Consider the following 17,525-nt stretch of genomic DNA (forward strand, 5'->3'; position numbering starts at 1 on the left):
CTGCAGAAAGAGCTGATGTCAGGTCGAACGAGAGAGAGAGAGAGAGAGAGAGAGAGAGAGAGAGAGAGAGAGAGAGAGAGAGAGAGAGAGACATCACAGATTAGTCTAATCTTGTTTAGAGTTCAGGAGGAAGTTTGGCTTCAGTTACGACTGTAATGAGAGGATGTCTTACTGTGTGTGTGTGTGTGTGTGTGTGTGTGTGTGTGTGTGTGTGTGTGTCCTTACCTGTTGAAGTCATCAGTCAGGAAATGTTAAGTTTGATGTAATGACCTCAGAAAGATTCATCATCCTCTCACCTGGGTAGGGTAACGCTAACCCAGGTGAGAGGGTGATGAAGGTAGGGTAACGCTAACCCAGGTGAGAGGGTGATGAAGGTAGGGTAACCCTGACCCAGGTGAGAGGGTGAAGGTATGGTAACCCTGACCCAGGTGAGAGGGTGATGAAGGTAGGGTAACCCTGACCCAGGTGAGAGGGTGAAGGTAGGGTTACCCTGATCCAGGTGAGAGGGTGAAGGTAGGGTTACCCTAACGCCGCAGATAGTCTACCTGTGGACGGATAAGTCAAAGTCCATCATCGTTCAGTGTTCTGCAGTGTTTTCAGGCACATTGGAGATGCCACATTACCGACAGAACCACCATAACCTTTAAGGACGACAGTGTTTCAGGTCTACAGTGTTTAAGGACTACAGTGTTTAAGGACTACCGTGTTTCAGGTCTCCAGTGTTTAAGGTCTCCAGTGTTTAAGGTCTACAGTGTTTCAGGTCTACAGTGTTTCAGGTCTACAGTGTTTAAAAACTACAGTGTTTAAGGTCTCCAGTGTTTAAAAACTACAGTGTTTAAGGTCTCCAGTGTTTAAGGTCTCCAGTGTTTAAGGTCTACAGTGTTTCAGGTCTACAGTGTTTAAGGTCTACAGTGTTTAAAAACTACAGTGTTTAAGGTCTCCAGTGTTTAAAAACTACAGTGTTTAAGGTCTCCAGTGTTTAAGGTCTCCAGTGTTTAAGGTCTCCAGTGTTTAAAAACTACAGTGTTTAAAAACTACAGTGTTTAAGGTCTCCAGTGTTTAAGGACTACAGTGTTTAAGGTCTCCAGTGTTTAAAAACTACAGTGTTTAAAAACTACAGTGTTTAAGGTCTACAGTGTTTAAAAACTACAGTGTTTAAGGTCTACAGTGTTTAAGGTCTACAGTGTTTAAAAACTACAGTGTTTAAAAACTACAGTGTTTAAAAACTACAGTGTTTAAAAACTACAGTGTTTAAGGTCTACAGTGTTTAAGGACTACAGTGTTTAAGGTCTACAGTGTTTAAAAACTACAGTGTTTCAGGTCTCCAGTGTTTAAGGACTACAGTGTTTCAGGTTTCCAGTGTTTAAGGTCTACATTGTTTAAAAACTACAGTGTTTAAGGACTACAGTGTTTCAGGTCTACAGTGTTTGAGGACTACAGTGTTTCAGGTCTACAATGTTTAAGGACTACAGTGTTTAAAAACTACAGTGTTTCAGGTCTACAGTGTTTAAAAACTACAGTGTTTAAGGACTACAGTGTTTAAGGACTACAGTGTTTAAGGTCTACAGTGTTTAAAAACTACAGTGTTTAAGGACCACAATGTTTAAGGTCTACAGTGTTTAAAAACTACAGTGTTTAAGGACTACAGTGGTTCAGGTCTCCAGTGTTTAAGGTCTACAGTGTTTAAGGACCACAATGTTTAAAGTCTACAGTGTTTAAAAACTAAAGTGTTTAAGGTCTACAGTGTTTAAGGACCACAATGTTTAAGGTCTACAGTGTTTAAAAACTACAGTGTTTAAAAACTAAAGTGTTTAAGGACTACAGTGTTTAAGGACCACAATGTTTAAGGTCTACAGTTTTTAAAAACTAGTGTTTAAGGTCTACAGTGTTTAAGGACCACAATGTTTAAGGTCTACAGTGTTTAAGGACTGCAGTGTTTAAGGACTACAGTGTGTCACTGTATTGCAGTGTTGTGTCACCGTGCTGCAGTCTTTTAGAGTCCTGCAGTGTTGCAATGTGTGTTTATCAGTTCTGTTGGTGGAGGCTGATCTGTTAATCCTGATCTGGATTAGGTCCATCCTCAGAGATCACAGCTCCCAGCTGGTCTGGAGCCAGGAATAGAGGCATGATTAGACATGCACTAACCTGCTGAAAAAAGAGCCAGGAATGGGTCTGAATCCTCTGATAGCTGAAGGCGGTGCCAGCTGGGTCAAAGTGCTGCTGTGATGGAAAAGTAATGAGTCACAGTCAGGAGACGTGCCTGGCTCAACGGCCCTCTGACCAGTCAGAACCCAACGTGAACACAGTGTCACTCTGTTGGATGGACATCATCGTTGTTTCCTTGGTTAAGTGATCACATGGAGTGCAGTGGAACGCGTTGTGTTAAATCCTCTGTGACGTCTTGAGGTCGGGATCGTGAGGTGAGGGTACACAGATCAAGACGACATGCGATGGTTTCTTTAACTCAAAGTTCTGTTTTCAGATTCTTCCTCACAAAAGGTAAACTTAAATCCAACAAAAACTCGTATTAAAACAAACAAGTACTTCCATTTTCCTTCCTCTCTTCCACTGCTGTCCTTTGTTCACCCTCACCCCAGCTCCGTTCAGGGTCATCAGCCTCATCCCTTTCAGCCGTGCAGCAGCGTTGGCCTGCCGGCACTGCTGAGTGGAAATTGTAGTTTTTTACCCTTGATGTCCCACTGGGAAGGAATGTCCTTCCCATTGATCCCCATTCCTCCTGTGACATCACACCATGTTGAGTAAAAGGTGTTTGGACCTTTTCAAGGGTTAGGGTGTGTAACCTGTACCTAACCCAAACCTATTGGAACTCGTGTTTCTTCTTATTTATTTGCCTTTTTGGGGGCTTTATCGTATCCCCAAAATTTCCAAATTGGGGTATAAGGAAAACTTCTCGTAGAGTTCTTGTTCCGTTTGAAAGTTCACACTTATCGCCACTGATGACGATTGACTTCAAATTGAACACATGTCCATTTCCATCGACTCTACAAAAAAGTCAACCAGAACCTTAAGCTCCGCCTACTTAAATTGTCCGCCATTTTTTATTTTGTGAACACATTCTTGCGAACTCCTCGTAAATGCTGGGTACAATTCCTACAAAACTGTCTGTGGATCATTATTGGATCAATATCATCAAAAGTTATCAAAAGACTGTTTATCTCATTGTGTTTAGAAGATGGGGGCCAATGCACTTCTTAGGTCCTGGCTTCATACGGGAATAGACAATTTCCAAATCACTTGGCTTATCGTCACCAAATTTGCAGGATACATCCACATCGCACCCCTTAACATGCCCAAATGTATTCATAATATTCCATCACTAGGGGGCGCTGCGGTTAATCGCTCAATATCTGCATTCTTGATGCTGCTGCTCCGGACATGAAATATCCCTTAAGTTCCAGGTCACTTATATCTTTACAACTGTACTGACTTAAGTGTAATAAATACATCAACTAAGTGATGATGTACAACAATGTAAAATACTGAAGTAGCTTTACTTCATATTATAAGACGGGAAAAGTCAAAATGAGAAATTAACAGAAAATAAATTTTCAGTTAGTTTATTGACACACACACACACACACACACACACACACACACACACACACACACACACATCAGAGAGAGATCTTGGTGTTTCTGAAGCTCGAGTTGTCCCTGAAACACAGAGAGTGAGTAAGTTAACAGGAGATCAGGATAAACCAACAACTGTATCTGTGTCGTGTCTTGTACTCCATGATGGTATTTTACAGTAGTAGTCATAGTAGTACCTGAGACTGTCGTTGTGGGTCTTGTACTCCATGATGGTATTTTACAGTAGTAGTCATAGTAGTACCTGAGACTGTCGTTGTGGGTCTTGTACTCCATGATGGTATTTTACAGTAGTAGTCATAGTAGTACCTGAGACTGTCGTTGTGGGTCTTGTACTCCATGATGGTATTTTACAGTAGTAGTCATAGTAGTACCTGAGACTGTCGTTGTGGGTCTTGTACTCCATGATGGTATTTTACAGTAGTAGTCATAGTAGTACCTGAGACTGTCGTTGTGGGTCTTGTACTCCATGATCGTGTTGGCTGGAAGGTTCAGAACTCGTCTCAGAGTGTCTCTGATTCTGGACGTGGTCGTTTGGTCGTTGGAGGTTCTGTTCCAGATGGACAAGATGTCCTCCTGATGGAGACAGCGAGATCACAGGATTCAGGATTAACTGTGAAGGTTTAGTCCTGAAACGGTTAGTGTTGCAGGGTTAGTGCTGCAGGGTTAATGCTGCAAGGTTAGTGCTGTAAGGTTAGTGCTGCAGGGTTAATGCTGTAAGGTTAGTGCTGCAGGGTTAATGCTGTAAGGTTAGTGCTGTAAGGTTAGTGCTGCAGGGTTAGTGCTGTAAGGTTAGTGCTGCAGGGTTAATGCTGTAAGGTTAGTGCTGCAGGGTTAATGCTGTAAGGTTAGTGCTGCAGGGTTAATGCTGCAGGGTTAATGCTGTAAGGTTAGTGCAGCAGGGTTAATGCTGTAAGGTTAGTGCTGCAGGGTTAGTGCTGCAGGGTTAATGCTGTAAGGTTAGTGCTGCAGGGTTAGTGCTGCAGGGTTAGTGCTGTAAGGTTAGTGCTGTAAGGTTAGTGCTGCAAGGTTAGTGCTGCAAGGTTAGTGCTGTAAGGTTAGTGCTGTAAGGTTAGTGCTGCAGGGTTAGTGCTGTAAGGTTAGTGCTGCAAGGTTAGTGCTGTAAGGTTAGTGCTGTAAGGTTAGTGCTGCAGGGTTAGTGCTGCAGGGTTAATGCTGCAAGGTTAGTGCTGTAAGGTTAGTGCTGCAGGGTTAGTGCTGCAGGGTTAATGCTGTAAGGTTAGTGCTGCAGGGTTAGTGCTGCAGGGTTAATGCTGTAAGGTTAGTGCTGTAAGGTTAGTGCTGCAGGGTTAATGCTGTAAGGTTAGTGCTGCAGGGTTAATGCTGTAAGGTTAGTGCTGCAGGGTTAATGCAGTAAGGTTAGTGCTGCAGGGTTAATGCTGTAAGGTTAGTGCTGCAGGGTTAATGCTGTAAGGTTAGTGCTGTAAGGTTAGTGCTGCAGGGTTAATGCTGTAAGGTTAGTGCTGTAAGGTTAGTGCTGCAGGGTTAATGCTGCAGGGTTAATGCTGTAAGGTTAGTGCTGTAAGGTTAGTGCTGCAGGGTTAGTGCTGCAGGGTTAGTGCTGTAAGGTTAGTGCTGTAAGGTTAGTGCTGCAGGGTTAGTGCTGCAGGGTTAGTGCTGCAAGGTTAGTGCTGCAAGGTTAGTGCTGCAGGGTTAATGCTGTAAGGTTAGTGCTGCAGTGTTAATGCTGCAGGGTTAATGCTGTAAGGTTAGTGCTGCAGGGTTAATGCTGTAAGGTTAGTGCTGTAAGGTTAGTGCTGCAGGGTTAATGCTGCAGGGTTAATGCTTCAGGGTTAGTGCTGCAGGGTTAGTGCTGTAAGGTTAGTGCTGTAAGGTTAGTGCTGCAGGGTTAGTGCTGCAGGGTTAGTGCTGCAAGGTTAGTGCTGCAAGGTTAGTGCTGCAGGGTTAATGCTGTAAGGTTAGTGCTGCAGTGTTAATGCTGCAGGGTTAATGCTGTAAGGTTAGTGCTGCAGGGTTAGTGCTGTAAGGTTAGTGCTGCAGGGTTAGTGCTGTAAGGTTAGTGCTGCAGGGTTAATGCTGTAAGGTTAGTGCTGCAGGGTTAATGCTGTAAGGTTAGTGCAGCAGGGTTAATGCTGTAAGGTTAGTGCTGCAGGGTTAGTGCTGCAAGGTTAGTGCTGCAGGGTTAGTGCTGTAAGGTTAGTGCTGCAGGGTTAATGCTGTAAGGTTAGTGCTGCAGGGTTAGTGCTGCAGGGTTAGTGCTGCAGGGTTAGTGCTGTAAGGTTAGTGCTGCAGGGTTAATGCTATAAGGTTAGTGCTGCAGGGTTAATGCTATAAGGTTAGTGCTGCAGGGTTAATGCTGCAGGGTCAGTGCTGCAGGGTTAGTGCTGCAGGGTTAATGCTGCAGGGTTAGTGCTGCAGGGTTAGTGCTGCAGGGTTAGGGTTTGCACTGTGGTTTTACTATAGTAATATTGTAGTAGTACTACAGGGTCAGTACTACAGTGTCAGTACTGCAGCGTCAGTACTGCAGCGTCAGTACTGTGGCTTCAGTACTGCATCGTCAATACTGCAGTGTCAGTACTGCAGTGTCAGTACTGCAGTGTCAGTACTGCAGCGCCAGTACTGCAGTGTCAGTACCACAGCGTCAGTACCGCAGTGTCAGTACTGCAGAGTCAGTACTACAGGGCCAGTACTGCAGTGTCAGTACTACAGCGTCAGTACTACAGCGTCAGTGCTACAGGGTCAGTACTGCAGCGTCAGTACTACAGGGTCAGTACTACAGGGTCAGTACTACAGGGTCAGTACTGCAGCGTCAGTACTACAGGGTCAGTACTACAGGGTCAGTACTGCAGCGTCAGTACTACAGCGTCAGTACTGCAGCGTCAGTACTGCAGTGTCAGTACTACAGGGTCAGTACTACAGGGTCAGTACTACAGGGTCAGTACTGCAGCGTCAGTACTACAGGGTCAGTACTACAGGGTCAGTACTACAGGGTCAGTACTACAGGAGTACCTGGAAGCGTATGGACACCACGGCGCCACAGATCTCTTCTCCCACCATGAACTGCTCTCCCAGCATGGCCAGTATGATGTTCTCCCAGAATCGACTGGCTAAACCTTTACGGAGACGAATGATCCACTTCCCCCCGAGGCGGTTGGAATCATCCTGGGGCAGACGGATGGGAGACAGGAGAGTGAGACAGGAGAGTGAGACAGGAGAGTGAGACAGGAGAGTGAGACAGGAGAGAGAGAGACACATAGTATTTTCAAAGTAGTAGTAGAATATTACTGTAATCTTACTAAAGTAGAGTAGTTGTTACCTCCCACATAGGTTTGATTCCCTCCTTGAACAGGTGGAAGTCACTGTGTCCACTCAGGTCACCTGGTCTGACCAGGTGACTGTAAAACCTCCAGAACTGCTCCACCTGAACACAGAGAACAGGATTGATTATGAAAGAAGCTGAAAACCAACAAACATTCAGCTGAGCAATTCATCCTCATTAACAAACGTATAACCTGCTCTTCAAGTGTGCAAGTGTGTAAGCATCTAAGTGTGTAAGCATGCAAGTGTGTAAGCGTGTAAGCATCTAAGTGTGTAAGCATCTAAGTGTGTAAGTGTGTAAGCATCTAAGTGTGTAAGTGTGTAAGCCTCTAAGTGTGTAAGCATGCAAGTGTGTAAGCATGCAAGTGTGTAAGCATCTAAGCGTGTAAGCATCTAAGCGTGTAAGCATCTAAGCATCCAAGTGTGTAAGCATCCAAGTGTGTAAGCATGCAAGCTTGTAAGCATGCAAGCTTGTAAGCATGCAAGCGTGTAAGCATGCAAGCGTGTAAGCATCTAAGCGTGTAAGCATCTAAGCGTCTAAGCGTGTAATTTATCATTTATTTTATCATCTGTGTGTTTAGCTTAGCTTATGGCATTGGGATGCTGCTAGTTCGACAAAAAAATTTCTCCTTGGAGATTAATAAAGTACTTTTCATTTCATTCATTAAGCATCTAAGCGTGTAAGCATCTAAGCGTGTAGGCATCTAAGCATCTAAGCGTGTAAGCATCTAAGCGTGTAGGCATCTACGCATCTAAGCGTGTAAGCATCTAAGCGTGTAGGCATCTACGCATCTAAGCGTGTAAGCATCTAAGCGTGTAAGCATTCGTACCGACGCCACGCTGCCGATCTGTCGGATGTTTTGTTCGTAACTCTGAGAACTCGCAGGACGACTCGGAGTTCTTCTGCTGTACCAGAAGGTGTAGTTGTACTGGAGGGGGTGTTCACCTACACCTGGACACACCACCTGCACAGAGACACAGACAGGTCAATGTTCACCTACACACACCACCTGCACAGAGACAGACGGGTCAATGTTCACCTACACCTGGACACACCACCTGCACAGAGAGACAGACAGGTTAATGTTCACCTACACACACCACCTGCACAGAGACAGACAGGTCAATGTTCACCTACACACACCACCTGCACAGAGACACAGACAGGTTAATGTTCACCTACACCTGGACACACCACCTGCACAGAGAGACAGACAGGTCAATGTTCACCTACACCTGGACACACCACCTGCACAGAGACACAGACAGGTTAATGTTCACCTACACCTGGACACACCACCTGCACAGAGACAGACAGGTCAATGTTCACCTACACACACCACCTGCACAGAGACACAGACAGGTTAATGTTCACCTACACACACCACCTGCACAGAGACAGACAGGTCAATGTTCACCTACACACACCACCTGCACAGAGACACAGACAGGTTAATGTTCACCTACACACACCACCTGCACAGAGAGACAGACAGGTTAATGTTCACCTACACCTGGACACACCACCTGCACAGAGAGACAGACAGGTCAATGTTCACCTACACCTGGACACACCACCTGCACAGAGACACAGACAGGTTAATGTTCACCTACACACACCACCTGCACAGAGAGACAGACAGGTTAATGTTCACCTACACCTAGACACACCACCTGCATGTTCAGGTGAGAGACAGACGGGTTGATGTTCAGGTGAGAGACAGACAGGTAGTCTCACCTTGCGTCGGTTGTTGTTGTTGTTATTGTTGGTCCCGTCACTGTTGTCATGGTGACACTCTGTCTCTTCCTGGTCCTCCTCCTCTCTTGAACTGAAACAAACAGGGAAGCTGATCGGTAACCAGCTGATCGATAACCAGCTGATCGGTAACCAGCTGATCGATAACCAGCTGATCGGTAACCAGCTGATCAGTAACCAGCTGATCAGTAACAGATAAGGAGACGAGGTTCCTGTGTAGGAGTCTTAGAGAAGAAGAAGGTGAACATGTTGGCAGCTGCACAGAGACTCCGGACTAAGACGATAGATTGATGGATATATTATTATATTAATATATTACGTGTTAACAAAGTTAAGAACACACCTGTTGGTTCATAATGTATAGTAATAAATAATCATATATTTATTATATATTGTATTGTTTATGTATTGATGTGCTTCATATAATTATTATATCATTATAAAACAGGTGAGTTTGATGATCGATACCTGATCAGATCAGAGTTGATAAACTACAAACAAATATTTGATGATTAAAACAGAACTAACCTAGCTGTTAGCTGTTAGCTCCGGGTTCGTACCGGGTTTTTACCGGGTTTTACCGCTTATTCACCGGCTGAATGTGAGTCTTACCGCTCCAGTTGGTTCATCCTTCCTCTGGTACTCTCACTTCTCTTTATTCCCTCTTCTATTTACTTTATTATTCCACGTTATTGCCCTCTTCCTGTCTCCTCGTGCATCTGCGGCTCAGCTGTTCACGGCTTCGCTCAGTGCGCATGTGCGGGCGCAGTCGACAGGAGGGGACGAGGGACATTTTAAACTGAAGCTTCTTTTTAAAGGAGACGCGACGAGTTCTGATGATGAAAACAGTGACGGACAAAACCAGTTTTATCTGTTGGTAAGAGTTAGGGTTAATGATTACCATTATCATTAATAATAATGGTAATAATAATGTCAAACGCTGAACCTGAATATTAATAATACCATTAATAATGTAATCTAACCCAAAATAATAATAAGAATATAAAGTTAAAGTATATTTCGGAAAAAACAAACAAAAGTAATGATATAGTATATACACAAATAAGTAAAAATACAGTATAAAAAACCTTTTACAACATTTATTAATAAAAAGGGAAAAAAAAACGTATTTTACTGTGAATCTAGTGTGTTTACATTTCTTTATGTCTTCAGCTGATCCTGATGGAACTGTTCATAAAACCTCACCTTGGGTCAGTTAAAGGTAACTAATGTTTCTGTTCACAGGTGAGTCTGTTTCTGTACACCTGTAACAGTCTGCTTCTGTACACCTGTCACAGTCTGCTTCTGTACACCTGTCACACTCTGCTTCTGTACACAGGTGAGTCTGCTTCTGTACACCTGTCACAGGTAAGTCTTGACTGAAGGTCACCAACCACACAACATACCTGTTGAGCTTTTATTTTGAAATGGCATGAGAATCCATGAGTCAGAGATCAGTAAGTGCATCTTCATATTTGTGTCACACCTGGATCCTGCGGTGTGATGTCACACAACAGGCCCCGCCCCCCAGGTGAGGCGTTGTAAAGTTAAGTTTAAAAACAGTTCTTCAATACCATACATGGTCGTGATGACAGAACCACCGATTGACTGAATCCTAGATGTCTTTGGCTTGAATATCAATCAATAATATTGATCAGATGGAAAACACACAAACAAGAGTGTTGCTCAATTCCACATATGCAGTCACTATGGTAACCAGCACTGATGTCATAGTTACTAATGTGTGGGCGGGGCTTAGACGAACATCTGACCTGAGAAGAAGCCCGTCTGAGTCATGATGCTATGCTATACTCGTTAGCTCATTAGCTCAGTTAGCTCACAGGCTGAGCGCCCGGCTAACGGAAAGCCGACGATTGGTTCAGATTGTCGTGTAAAGACTTTGAGGCTGATTAAAGTTGATATGTTGTGAAGTGAAGCTTAATGTCACATGATCTCACGCGCCTTCTTATGTCACATGATCTGACACCGACACGCCTTCTAATGTCACATGATCTGACACCGACACGCCTTCTAATGTCACATGATCTGACACCGACATGCCTTCTAATGTCACATGATCTGACACCGACACGCCTTCTAATGTCACATGATCTGACACCGACATGCCTTCTAATGTCACATGATCTCACACGCCTTCTAATGTCACATGATCTGACACTGACACCCCTTCTAATGTCACATGATCTGACACCGACACGCCTTCAAATGTCACATGATCTCACACACCTTCTAATGTCACATGATCTGACACACTGACACACCTAATGTCACATGATGTCACACGCCTTCTAATGTCACATGACCTCAGGCCTCTGTGTAAACCAGTAAGAACCAGTCTGATATCTTCAACAGTTATAAACGTTATCACAATGTTCTGATCCTCTGATCTTAAACCAGTATAAACCAGTACGAACCAGTATAAACGGGCACGAACCAGTACGAACCAGTATAAACCAGTATAAACCGGTATAAACAGGTATGGACCAGTATAAACCAGTAGAGTACTCGAGGTTCCCTTTGGCTCCTGATTGTCATCAACAAAGTATTGATCATCTATTGGAGGTTTCACTGTGACCAGTGTAACCAGTATTGATCATCTGTAACCAGTATTGATCATATGTAACCAGTATTGGTCATCTATAACCAGTATTGATCATCTGTAACCAGTATTGATCATCTCTTGGAGGTTTCATTGTGACCAGTGTAACCAGTATTGATCATCTATTGGAGGTTTCATTGTGACCAGTGTAACCAGTATTGATCATCTCTTGGAGGTTTCATTGTGACCAGTGTAACCAGTATTGATCATCTATTGGAGGTTTCATTGGGACCAGTGTTCACCTTACTGGTTTCAATAAAGCTTCATCCCACCAGAAGCTTTCTAATGCTACGCTAGTAAAGTTCAGTCAGTATTCAGCTCAGCTTGCAGGCAAACAGGCTAGAACTTTTCCCAGCATGCCTTTGGCACGACTCTGACCTGTGACCCTGAGTTTCAGGTTGTCAAGACAACCAGCTACATGATGCTAACATCTACCAGTCAGACACCTTCGTGTGTGTGTGTGTGTGTGTGTGTGTGTGTGTGTGTGTCAGTGCTCATTGGGCATGTGTCTGATCGTGTGGAAGATCCAGTCCATCTTGGTGCTCCAACCGCCGTGATGAGCATCGTTCATCTGTTTGGTGAAATACTCCAAAGCCTCCTGCTGACTCTTCTCTGAGAGAGAGAGAGAGAGAGAGAGAGAGAGAGAGAGAGAGAGAGAGAGAGAGAGAGAGAGAGAGAGAGAGAGAGAGAGAGAGAGAGAGAGAGAGAGAGAGAGAGAGAGAGAGAGAGAGAGAGAGAGAGAGAGAGAGAGAGAGAATGGTGAGAGATTATTTGAGGAGAAGAAGTCGACATAATAAGTTGAAGTGATGTCACTCAGTTTGAATCAACTTTATTTCTTTATCGTTTGTCTCGAGTTTCTTCTTTCAGTTTGTTTTGGTTCTTTAAAGTAAAGTCTGTTCCTTTGCTTTGACAAAAAGGAAGAAAGAAAGACAGACAGACAGAAAAGAAAGGAAGAAAGAAGGGAAAAAAGAAAGGAAAAAAGAAAGACATGTCTGATGTTTACGAATGTTAAACTTCACAAGAGGAAGAAGTTCACTTCACTGGTTTGAGACCAGAATGGATCAAAACCAGTAGAGTGAATACACACACACACACACACACACACACACACACACACACACACACACACACGGTATAAATACTGAGGGCGTGGTGAGGAGGGAGCAGCAGGTGAGGACTCGTGCAGGAAACCAGGTGAAGGGAATGAGATGAAGGACCTGCAATGACAGGATGAGCGACATGAACACAGATTCATCCTTTCATCACGACGACGCTACGATGAGGAGAGAGGAAGGATCCTCCATGAGCCCCGAGGAGGTCACTCTCTGTGGTGACCTTCCTGACCCACTAAGGACCAGCAGCCCACTGGTTCTGACCCACTAAGGACCAGCAGCCTACTGGTCCTGACCCACTAAGGACCAGCAGCCTACTGGTCCTGACCAACTAAGGACCAGCAGCCCACTGGTCCTGACCCACTAAGGACCAGCAGCCTACTGGTCCTGACCAACTAAGGACCAGCAGCCCACTGGTCCTGACCCACTAACGACCAGCAGCTCACTGGTCCTGACCCACTAAGGACCAGCAGCCTACTGGTCCTGACCCACTAAGGACCAGCAGCCTACTGGTCCTGACCCACTAAGGACCAGCAGCTCACTGGTCCTGACCCACTAAGGACCAGCAGCTCACTGGTCCTGACCCACTAAGGACCAGCAGCCTACTGGTCCTGACCCACTAAGGACCAGCAGCCCACTGGTCCTGACCCATTAAGGACCAGTGGGCTGCTGGTCCTGACCCACTAAGGACCAGCAGCCCACTGGTCCTGACCCACTAAGGACCAGCAGCTCACTGGTCCTGACCCACTAAGGACCAGTGGGCTGCTGGGTTCAGGGTCTCATCAAGGACACTTGAACATGTGAGCAGAGATCCTCATGAGCACATTTAAAAGAATAAATGTGAGACAAGAATGAAGAGCAGTTCAGTGACATCTAGAGTCACTTCGTTTCATTCAGTTAGGGAGCAGTGAGGTGGTCCACCTGTCTGTCTCCTGTCCACCTGTCTGTCCACCTGTCTGTCTTACCTAGAGCCAGCGTTTTCCTCAGGTAGGCGATGTCGTCGAAGCTCTGCAGCTCCGGCATGCCGCAGCCCAGCAGGAGCGAGAAGAGGTTGATGAAGAGGCTGGCGTGCTGGCGGATGGCCAGGTAGGCTTTGTAACACATCTCCTGGAACCTGGCACACAGACAGGGAAACGGAGAGTGAGACAGGCAGGAAGTGAGACAGGAGGACCGGCATTTGATGGTGCAGGCGAGACCTCTCGAACTCCTTGGTCTTGGTCGACTCCTGGACTCCTTTACTGATGACGATGAGGAAGTCCTGAGTCAGAACGAAGGGAACGCGCTCCCTCTTGTACCCAAACTTCTTCTTCTTGTGGTCCAGGAAGTGACCAAAGTCGATGTGGAAGAGCTGGAGAAAGAAGCAGAGGAGGAAGGAGTCAGGGCGAGCCGCACGGCCTGAGCGTCCCTGGAGCAGCGGCTCACCTGGCCGTTCTCCTTCACCATGATGTTGGAGTTGTGTCGGTCTCCGATTCCCAGAATGAAGGTGGCGACGCAGTAACCTGCACAGGACCTGGTGAACAGGTCGATGGCCCGGTCATACCTGAGAGACAGACAGGTGACATGTCGTCCTGATCAGAGTATCACAACCCCAACCTGAGAGACAGACAGGTGACATGTCGTCCTGATCAGAGTATCACAACCCCAACCTGAGAGACAGACAGGTGACATGTCGTCCTGATCAGAGTATCACAACCCCAACCTGAGAGACAAACAGGTGACATGTAGTCCGATTAGAAAGACCCAGCAAGCCCAAACATGTAGTGAGGGTGAACCGGGAACAAGGACTCCCACCTCTGTAGGACTCAGCCTTAGAGATAGAGTAAGGAGATGAGGTTCCTCTGTAGGGCTCAGCCTTAGAGATAGAGTAAGGAGATGAGGTTCCTCTGTAGGGCTCAGCCTTAGAGATAGAGTAAGGAGATGAGGTTCCTCTGTAGGGCTCAGCCTTAGAGATAGAGTAAGGAGATGAGGTTCCTCTGTAGGGCTCAGCCTTAGAGATAGAGTAAGGAGATGAGGTTCCTCTGTAGGGCTCAGCCTTAGAGATAGAGTAAGGAGATGAGGTTCCTCTGTAGGGCTCAGCCTTAGAGATAGAGTAAGGAGATGAGGTTCCTCTGTAGGGCTCAGCCTTAGAGATAGAGTAAGGAGATGAGGTTCCTCTGTAGGGCTCAGCCTTAGAGATAGAGTAAGGAGATGAGGTTCCTCTGTAGGGCTCAGCCTTAGAGATAGAGTAAGGAGATGAGGTTCCTCTGTAGGGCTCAGCCTTAGAGATAGAGTAAGGAGATGAGGTTCCTCTGTAGGGCTCAGCCTTAGAGATAGAGTAAGGAGATGAGGTTCCTCTGTAGGGCTCAGCCTTAGAGATAGAGTAAGGAGATGAGGTTCCTCTGTAGGGCTCAGCCTTAGAGATAGAGTAAGGAAATGAGGTTCCTCTGTAGGGCTCAGCCTTAGAGATAGAGTAAGGAGATGAGGTTCCTCTGTAGGGCTCAGCCTTAGAGATAGAGTAAGGAGATGAGGTTCCTCTGTAGGGCTCAGCCTTAGAGATAGAGTAAGGAGATGAGGTTCCTCTGTAGGGCTCAGCCTTAGAGATAGAGTAAGGAGATGAGGTTCCTCTGTAGGGCTCAGCCTTAGAGATAGAGTAAGGAGATGAGGTTCCTCTGTAGGGCTCAGCCTTAGAGATAGAGTAAGGAGATGAGGTTCCTCTGTAGGGCTCAGCCTTAGAGATAGAGTAAGGAGATGAGGTTCCTCTGTAGGGCTCAGCCTTAGAGATAGAGTAAGGAGATGAGGTTCCTCTGTAGGGCTCAGCCTTAGAGATAGAGTAAGGAGATGAGGTTTCCATTAGAGGTTTTCCAGCCAACTGGAGGAGACCGGGGAAGACTCAGGATCTTTTAGGATCTTTCAGGATCTCTCCCAGCTGGACTGGGAATGCCTCTGGATCCCAGTATGAGCTGAACGTGTTGCGGTGAGAAGTCTGGCTCGGCTCGCTACTTGTGACATCATCATTTACATGGTTACTTAGCAACTTGATTCCTGTGCCTTTAAAAATAATGTTGGTCTCAACAAAGAATGAGAGAAGTTAATTTGTAAATTATTAAGGATTTAACTGACAGACAAACAGACAGACAGGTATTCAGACAGACAGGTATTCAGACAGACAGGTACTGACGCCTCTCCTCTGTTCTTGTCTTTGATCCAGTGGTGGAGTGTGTTGGAGTTGAACTGCAGCGCCCCCTTCAGGCCGCCTTTACACTGGATCTGCATGATGGTGAAACTGTTCTTCACCACCTCGATGAGACCCACACAGTCGCCGATGGACAGGCAGCCGTAAGGCAGCATGCTAACACACACACACACACACACACACACACACACACACACACACACACACACACACACACACACACACACACACACACCGTTAGCCAGGTGTTTTATGATATCACAGCTGCAGTCACTGGAGGTGTCACAGGTTCTCACCGCAGGTCCAGACCCTGGTTCTGCCAGATGTTCTCCATGATCTTAATGATCTGCAAAGTCAGCATGTCCTGACGCAGGTCTGCCACACACACACACACACACACACACACACACACACACACACACACACACACACACACACACACACACACACACACAGAGGTTACACACTAGATTACACAAGCTAGCTAGCTGCTAGCTGTTAGCACTGAGCTAGCTACCGTCTCCGTTCTTGAAGATGATCTCGTTGTTGGCGAAGAGCAGCTCAGACATGATGTCAGGGTTCTCCCAGTTCAACCACAGGGGGCGCTTCGCCGAAGACATGATCCTGCACTCCTCCAGCCTGGAGACACAAACACACTTCACTTCATTTGACTTTACTTCAGTTCACTTTACTTTAGTTCACTTTACTTTACTTCAGTTCACTTTACTTCAGTTCACTTTACTTCTATTTATTGTTTAGTGTTGTTGTTGTCAAATGTTGAGCACCTTCTGCCAGGACAAATTCCTCGTCTGTGTAAACTTACTTGCCAATAAATGGTTCTGATTCTGATTCATTGTACTTCACTTTACTTTAGTTCACTTTACTTTACTTTACTTGCATGATAGTTAGTTGGTTAATGTGTGTATGCTAGTTAGTTGGTTAGTGATTGTATGTTAGTTGGTTAGTGTTTGTATGCAAGTTAGTGTTTGTATGCTAGTTAGTTAGTGTGTATGTCAGTTAGTTGGTTCATGTTTGTATGTTAGTTAGTTGGTAAGTGTTTGTATGCTAGTCAGTTGGTTAGTGTTGTATGCTAGTTAGTTGGTAAGTGTCTGTATGTTAGTTAGTGTTTGTATGGTAGTTATTTGGTTAGTGTTTGTATGTTAGTTAGTTAGTGTTTGTACGCTAGTTAGTTAGTTAGTGATTGTATGTATGCATGTTAGTTGGTTGGTTAGTGTTTGTATGCCAGTTAGTTAGTTGGTTAGTTTTTGTATGCTAGTTAGTTAGCTGGTTCATGTTTGTGTGGTGGTTAGTTGGTTAGTGTTGGTATGCTAGTTAGTTATCTAGTTAGTTACCTGAGGTTCCCCAGCTGGTGAACAGGGTTCAGAGGAGACACGAATCCCTGAAGAGCCTCCATGTAATCCGGACGAGACATGTGTTCAACCAGGAACTTCATCTGAGTCTGTCAACCAATCACATCACAGCAACACATCAGAATCAACCAATTACATCACAGCAGCACTTCAGAATCAACCAATCACATCACAATCATTACAGGTGGGTCCATTGGAGGGTGTTTGAGGTTTGAGAAGATACCTCTCTGTACCTGAAGGCCACCGTAGTTCACTTACTCACCACTAGATGGCTCTGAGTCTCACACACTCTAAAATAGAAAACAGGTTATTTTCATACCTTTTGAGTTTCGTCTTTCTTCTCTTGTTTCAGTGTGTCGGTCAAATTAACCAGTTTATCCATGGCCTCCACCTGCAAGCACACACACACACACACACACACACACACACACACACACACACACACACACACACACACACACACACTTCTTGACTGCAGTATCACACTGAACCACTAGATGGGTGGTAAGGCATGTCAGTGCTCACCTGTCTGTTCAGGCGTGTCAGTGCTCACCTGTCTGTTCAGGTGTGTCAGTGCTCACCTGTC

At 45.5% G+C, this 17,525-nt stretch overlaps 2 protein-coding genes across 11 annotated transcripts in view; both read right to left on the reverse strand.

Moving 5' to 3' along the window:
- Positions 1–3,562: 3,562 nt before the first annotated feature.
- On the reverse strand, positions 3,563–11,429 carry LOC137791990 (eukaryotic translation initiation factor 4E type 2-like). 3 transcript variants are annotated; one of them, XM_068587302.1, is made up of 7 exons: positions 9,278–11,429; positions 8,648–8,738; positions 7,740–7,874; positions 6,908–7,012; positions 6,601–6,753; positions 4,049–4,185; positions 3,563–3,675 (listed from the first exon to the last, which is right to left on the reverse strand). In XM_068587302.1, the coding sequence occupies exons 1-7, from the start codon at positions 9,292–9,294 to the stop codon at positions 3,636–3,638; spliced, it is 678 nt and encodes a 225-aa protein (XP_068443403.1). In that variant the 5' UTR covers positions 9,295–11,429; the 3' UTR covers positions 3,563–3,635. The 3 variants fall into 3 exon arrangements, with proteins under 3 accessions (XP_068443403.1, XP_068443405.1, XP_068443406.1); XM_068587304.1 differs by lacking the exons at positions 8,648–8,738; positions 9,278–11,429 and adding an exon at positions 8,569–8,619; XM_068587305.1 differs by lacking the exons at positions 8,648–8,738; positions 9,278–11,429 and adding an exon at positions 8,584–8,614.
- Positions 11,430–11,438: 9 nt separating this feature from the next.
- The window catches only part of zgc:158659 (uncharacterized protein LOC791141 homolog), a 20,539-nt gene continuing 14,452 nt past the window's right edge, over positions 11,439–17,525 (reverse strand). For 5 of the 8 annotated variants that reach the window (XM_068587295.1, XM_068587294.1, XM_068587296.1 and 2 more), the window contains 10 exons: positions 17,259–17,330; positions 16,922–17,028; positions 16,087–16,208; positions 15,866–15,944; positions 15,555–15,725; positions 13,820–13,937; positions 13,594–13,745; positions 13,363–13,511; positions 12,428–12,502; positions 11,439–11,897 (listed from right to left, as the gene is read on the reverse strand). In XM_068587295.1, the coding sequence (XP_068443396.1) occupies positions 11,773–11,897; positions 12,428–12,502; positions 13,363–13,511; positions 13,594–13,745; positions 13,820–13,937; positions 15,555–15,725; positions 15,866–15,944; positions 16,087–16,208; positions 16,922–17,028; positions 17,259–17,330 (1,170 nt within the window). In that variant the 3' untranslated portion in view covers positions 11,439–11,772. Of the gene's footprint in view, positions 11,898–12,040; positions 12,190–12,427; positions 12,503–13,362; positions 13,512–13,593; positions 13,746–13,819; positions 13,938–15,554; positions 15,726–15,865; positions 15,945–16,086; positions 16,209–16,921; positions 17,029–17,258; positions 17,331–17,525 lie in introns of those variants that run through there. The other 3 variants (XM_068587297.1, XM_068587298.1, XM_068587299.1) reach the window with 2 other exon arrangements.

This window comes from Clinocottus analis, unplaced genomic scaffold (genome assembly GCF_023055335.1).
Source record: "Clinocottus analis isolate CAN_PGR_092001 unplaced genomic scaffold, fCliAna1.0.p SCAF_21, whole genome shotgun sequence".
Taxonomy (NCBI): domain Eukaryota; kingdom Metazoa; phylum Chordata; class Actinopteri; order Perciformes; family Cottidae; genus Clinocottus; species Clinocottus analis.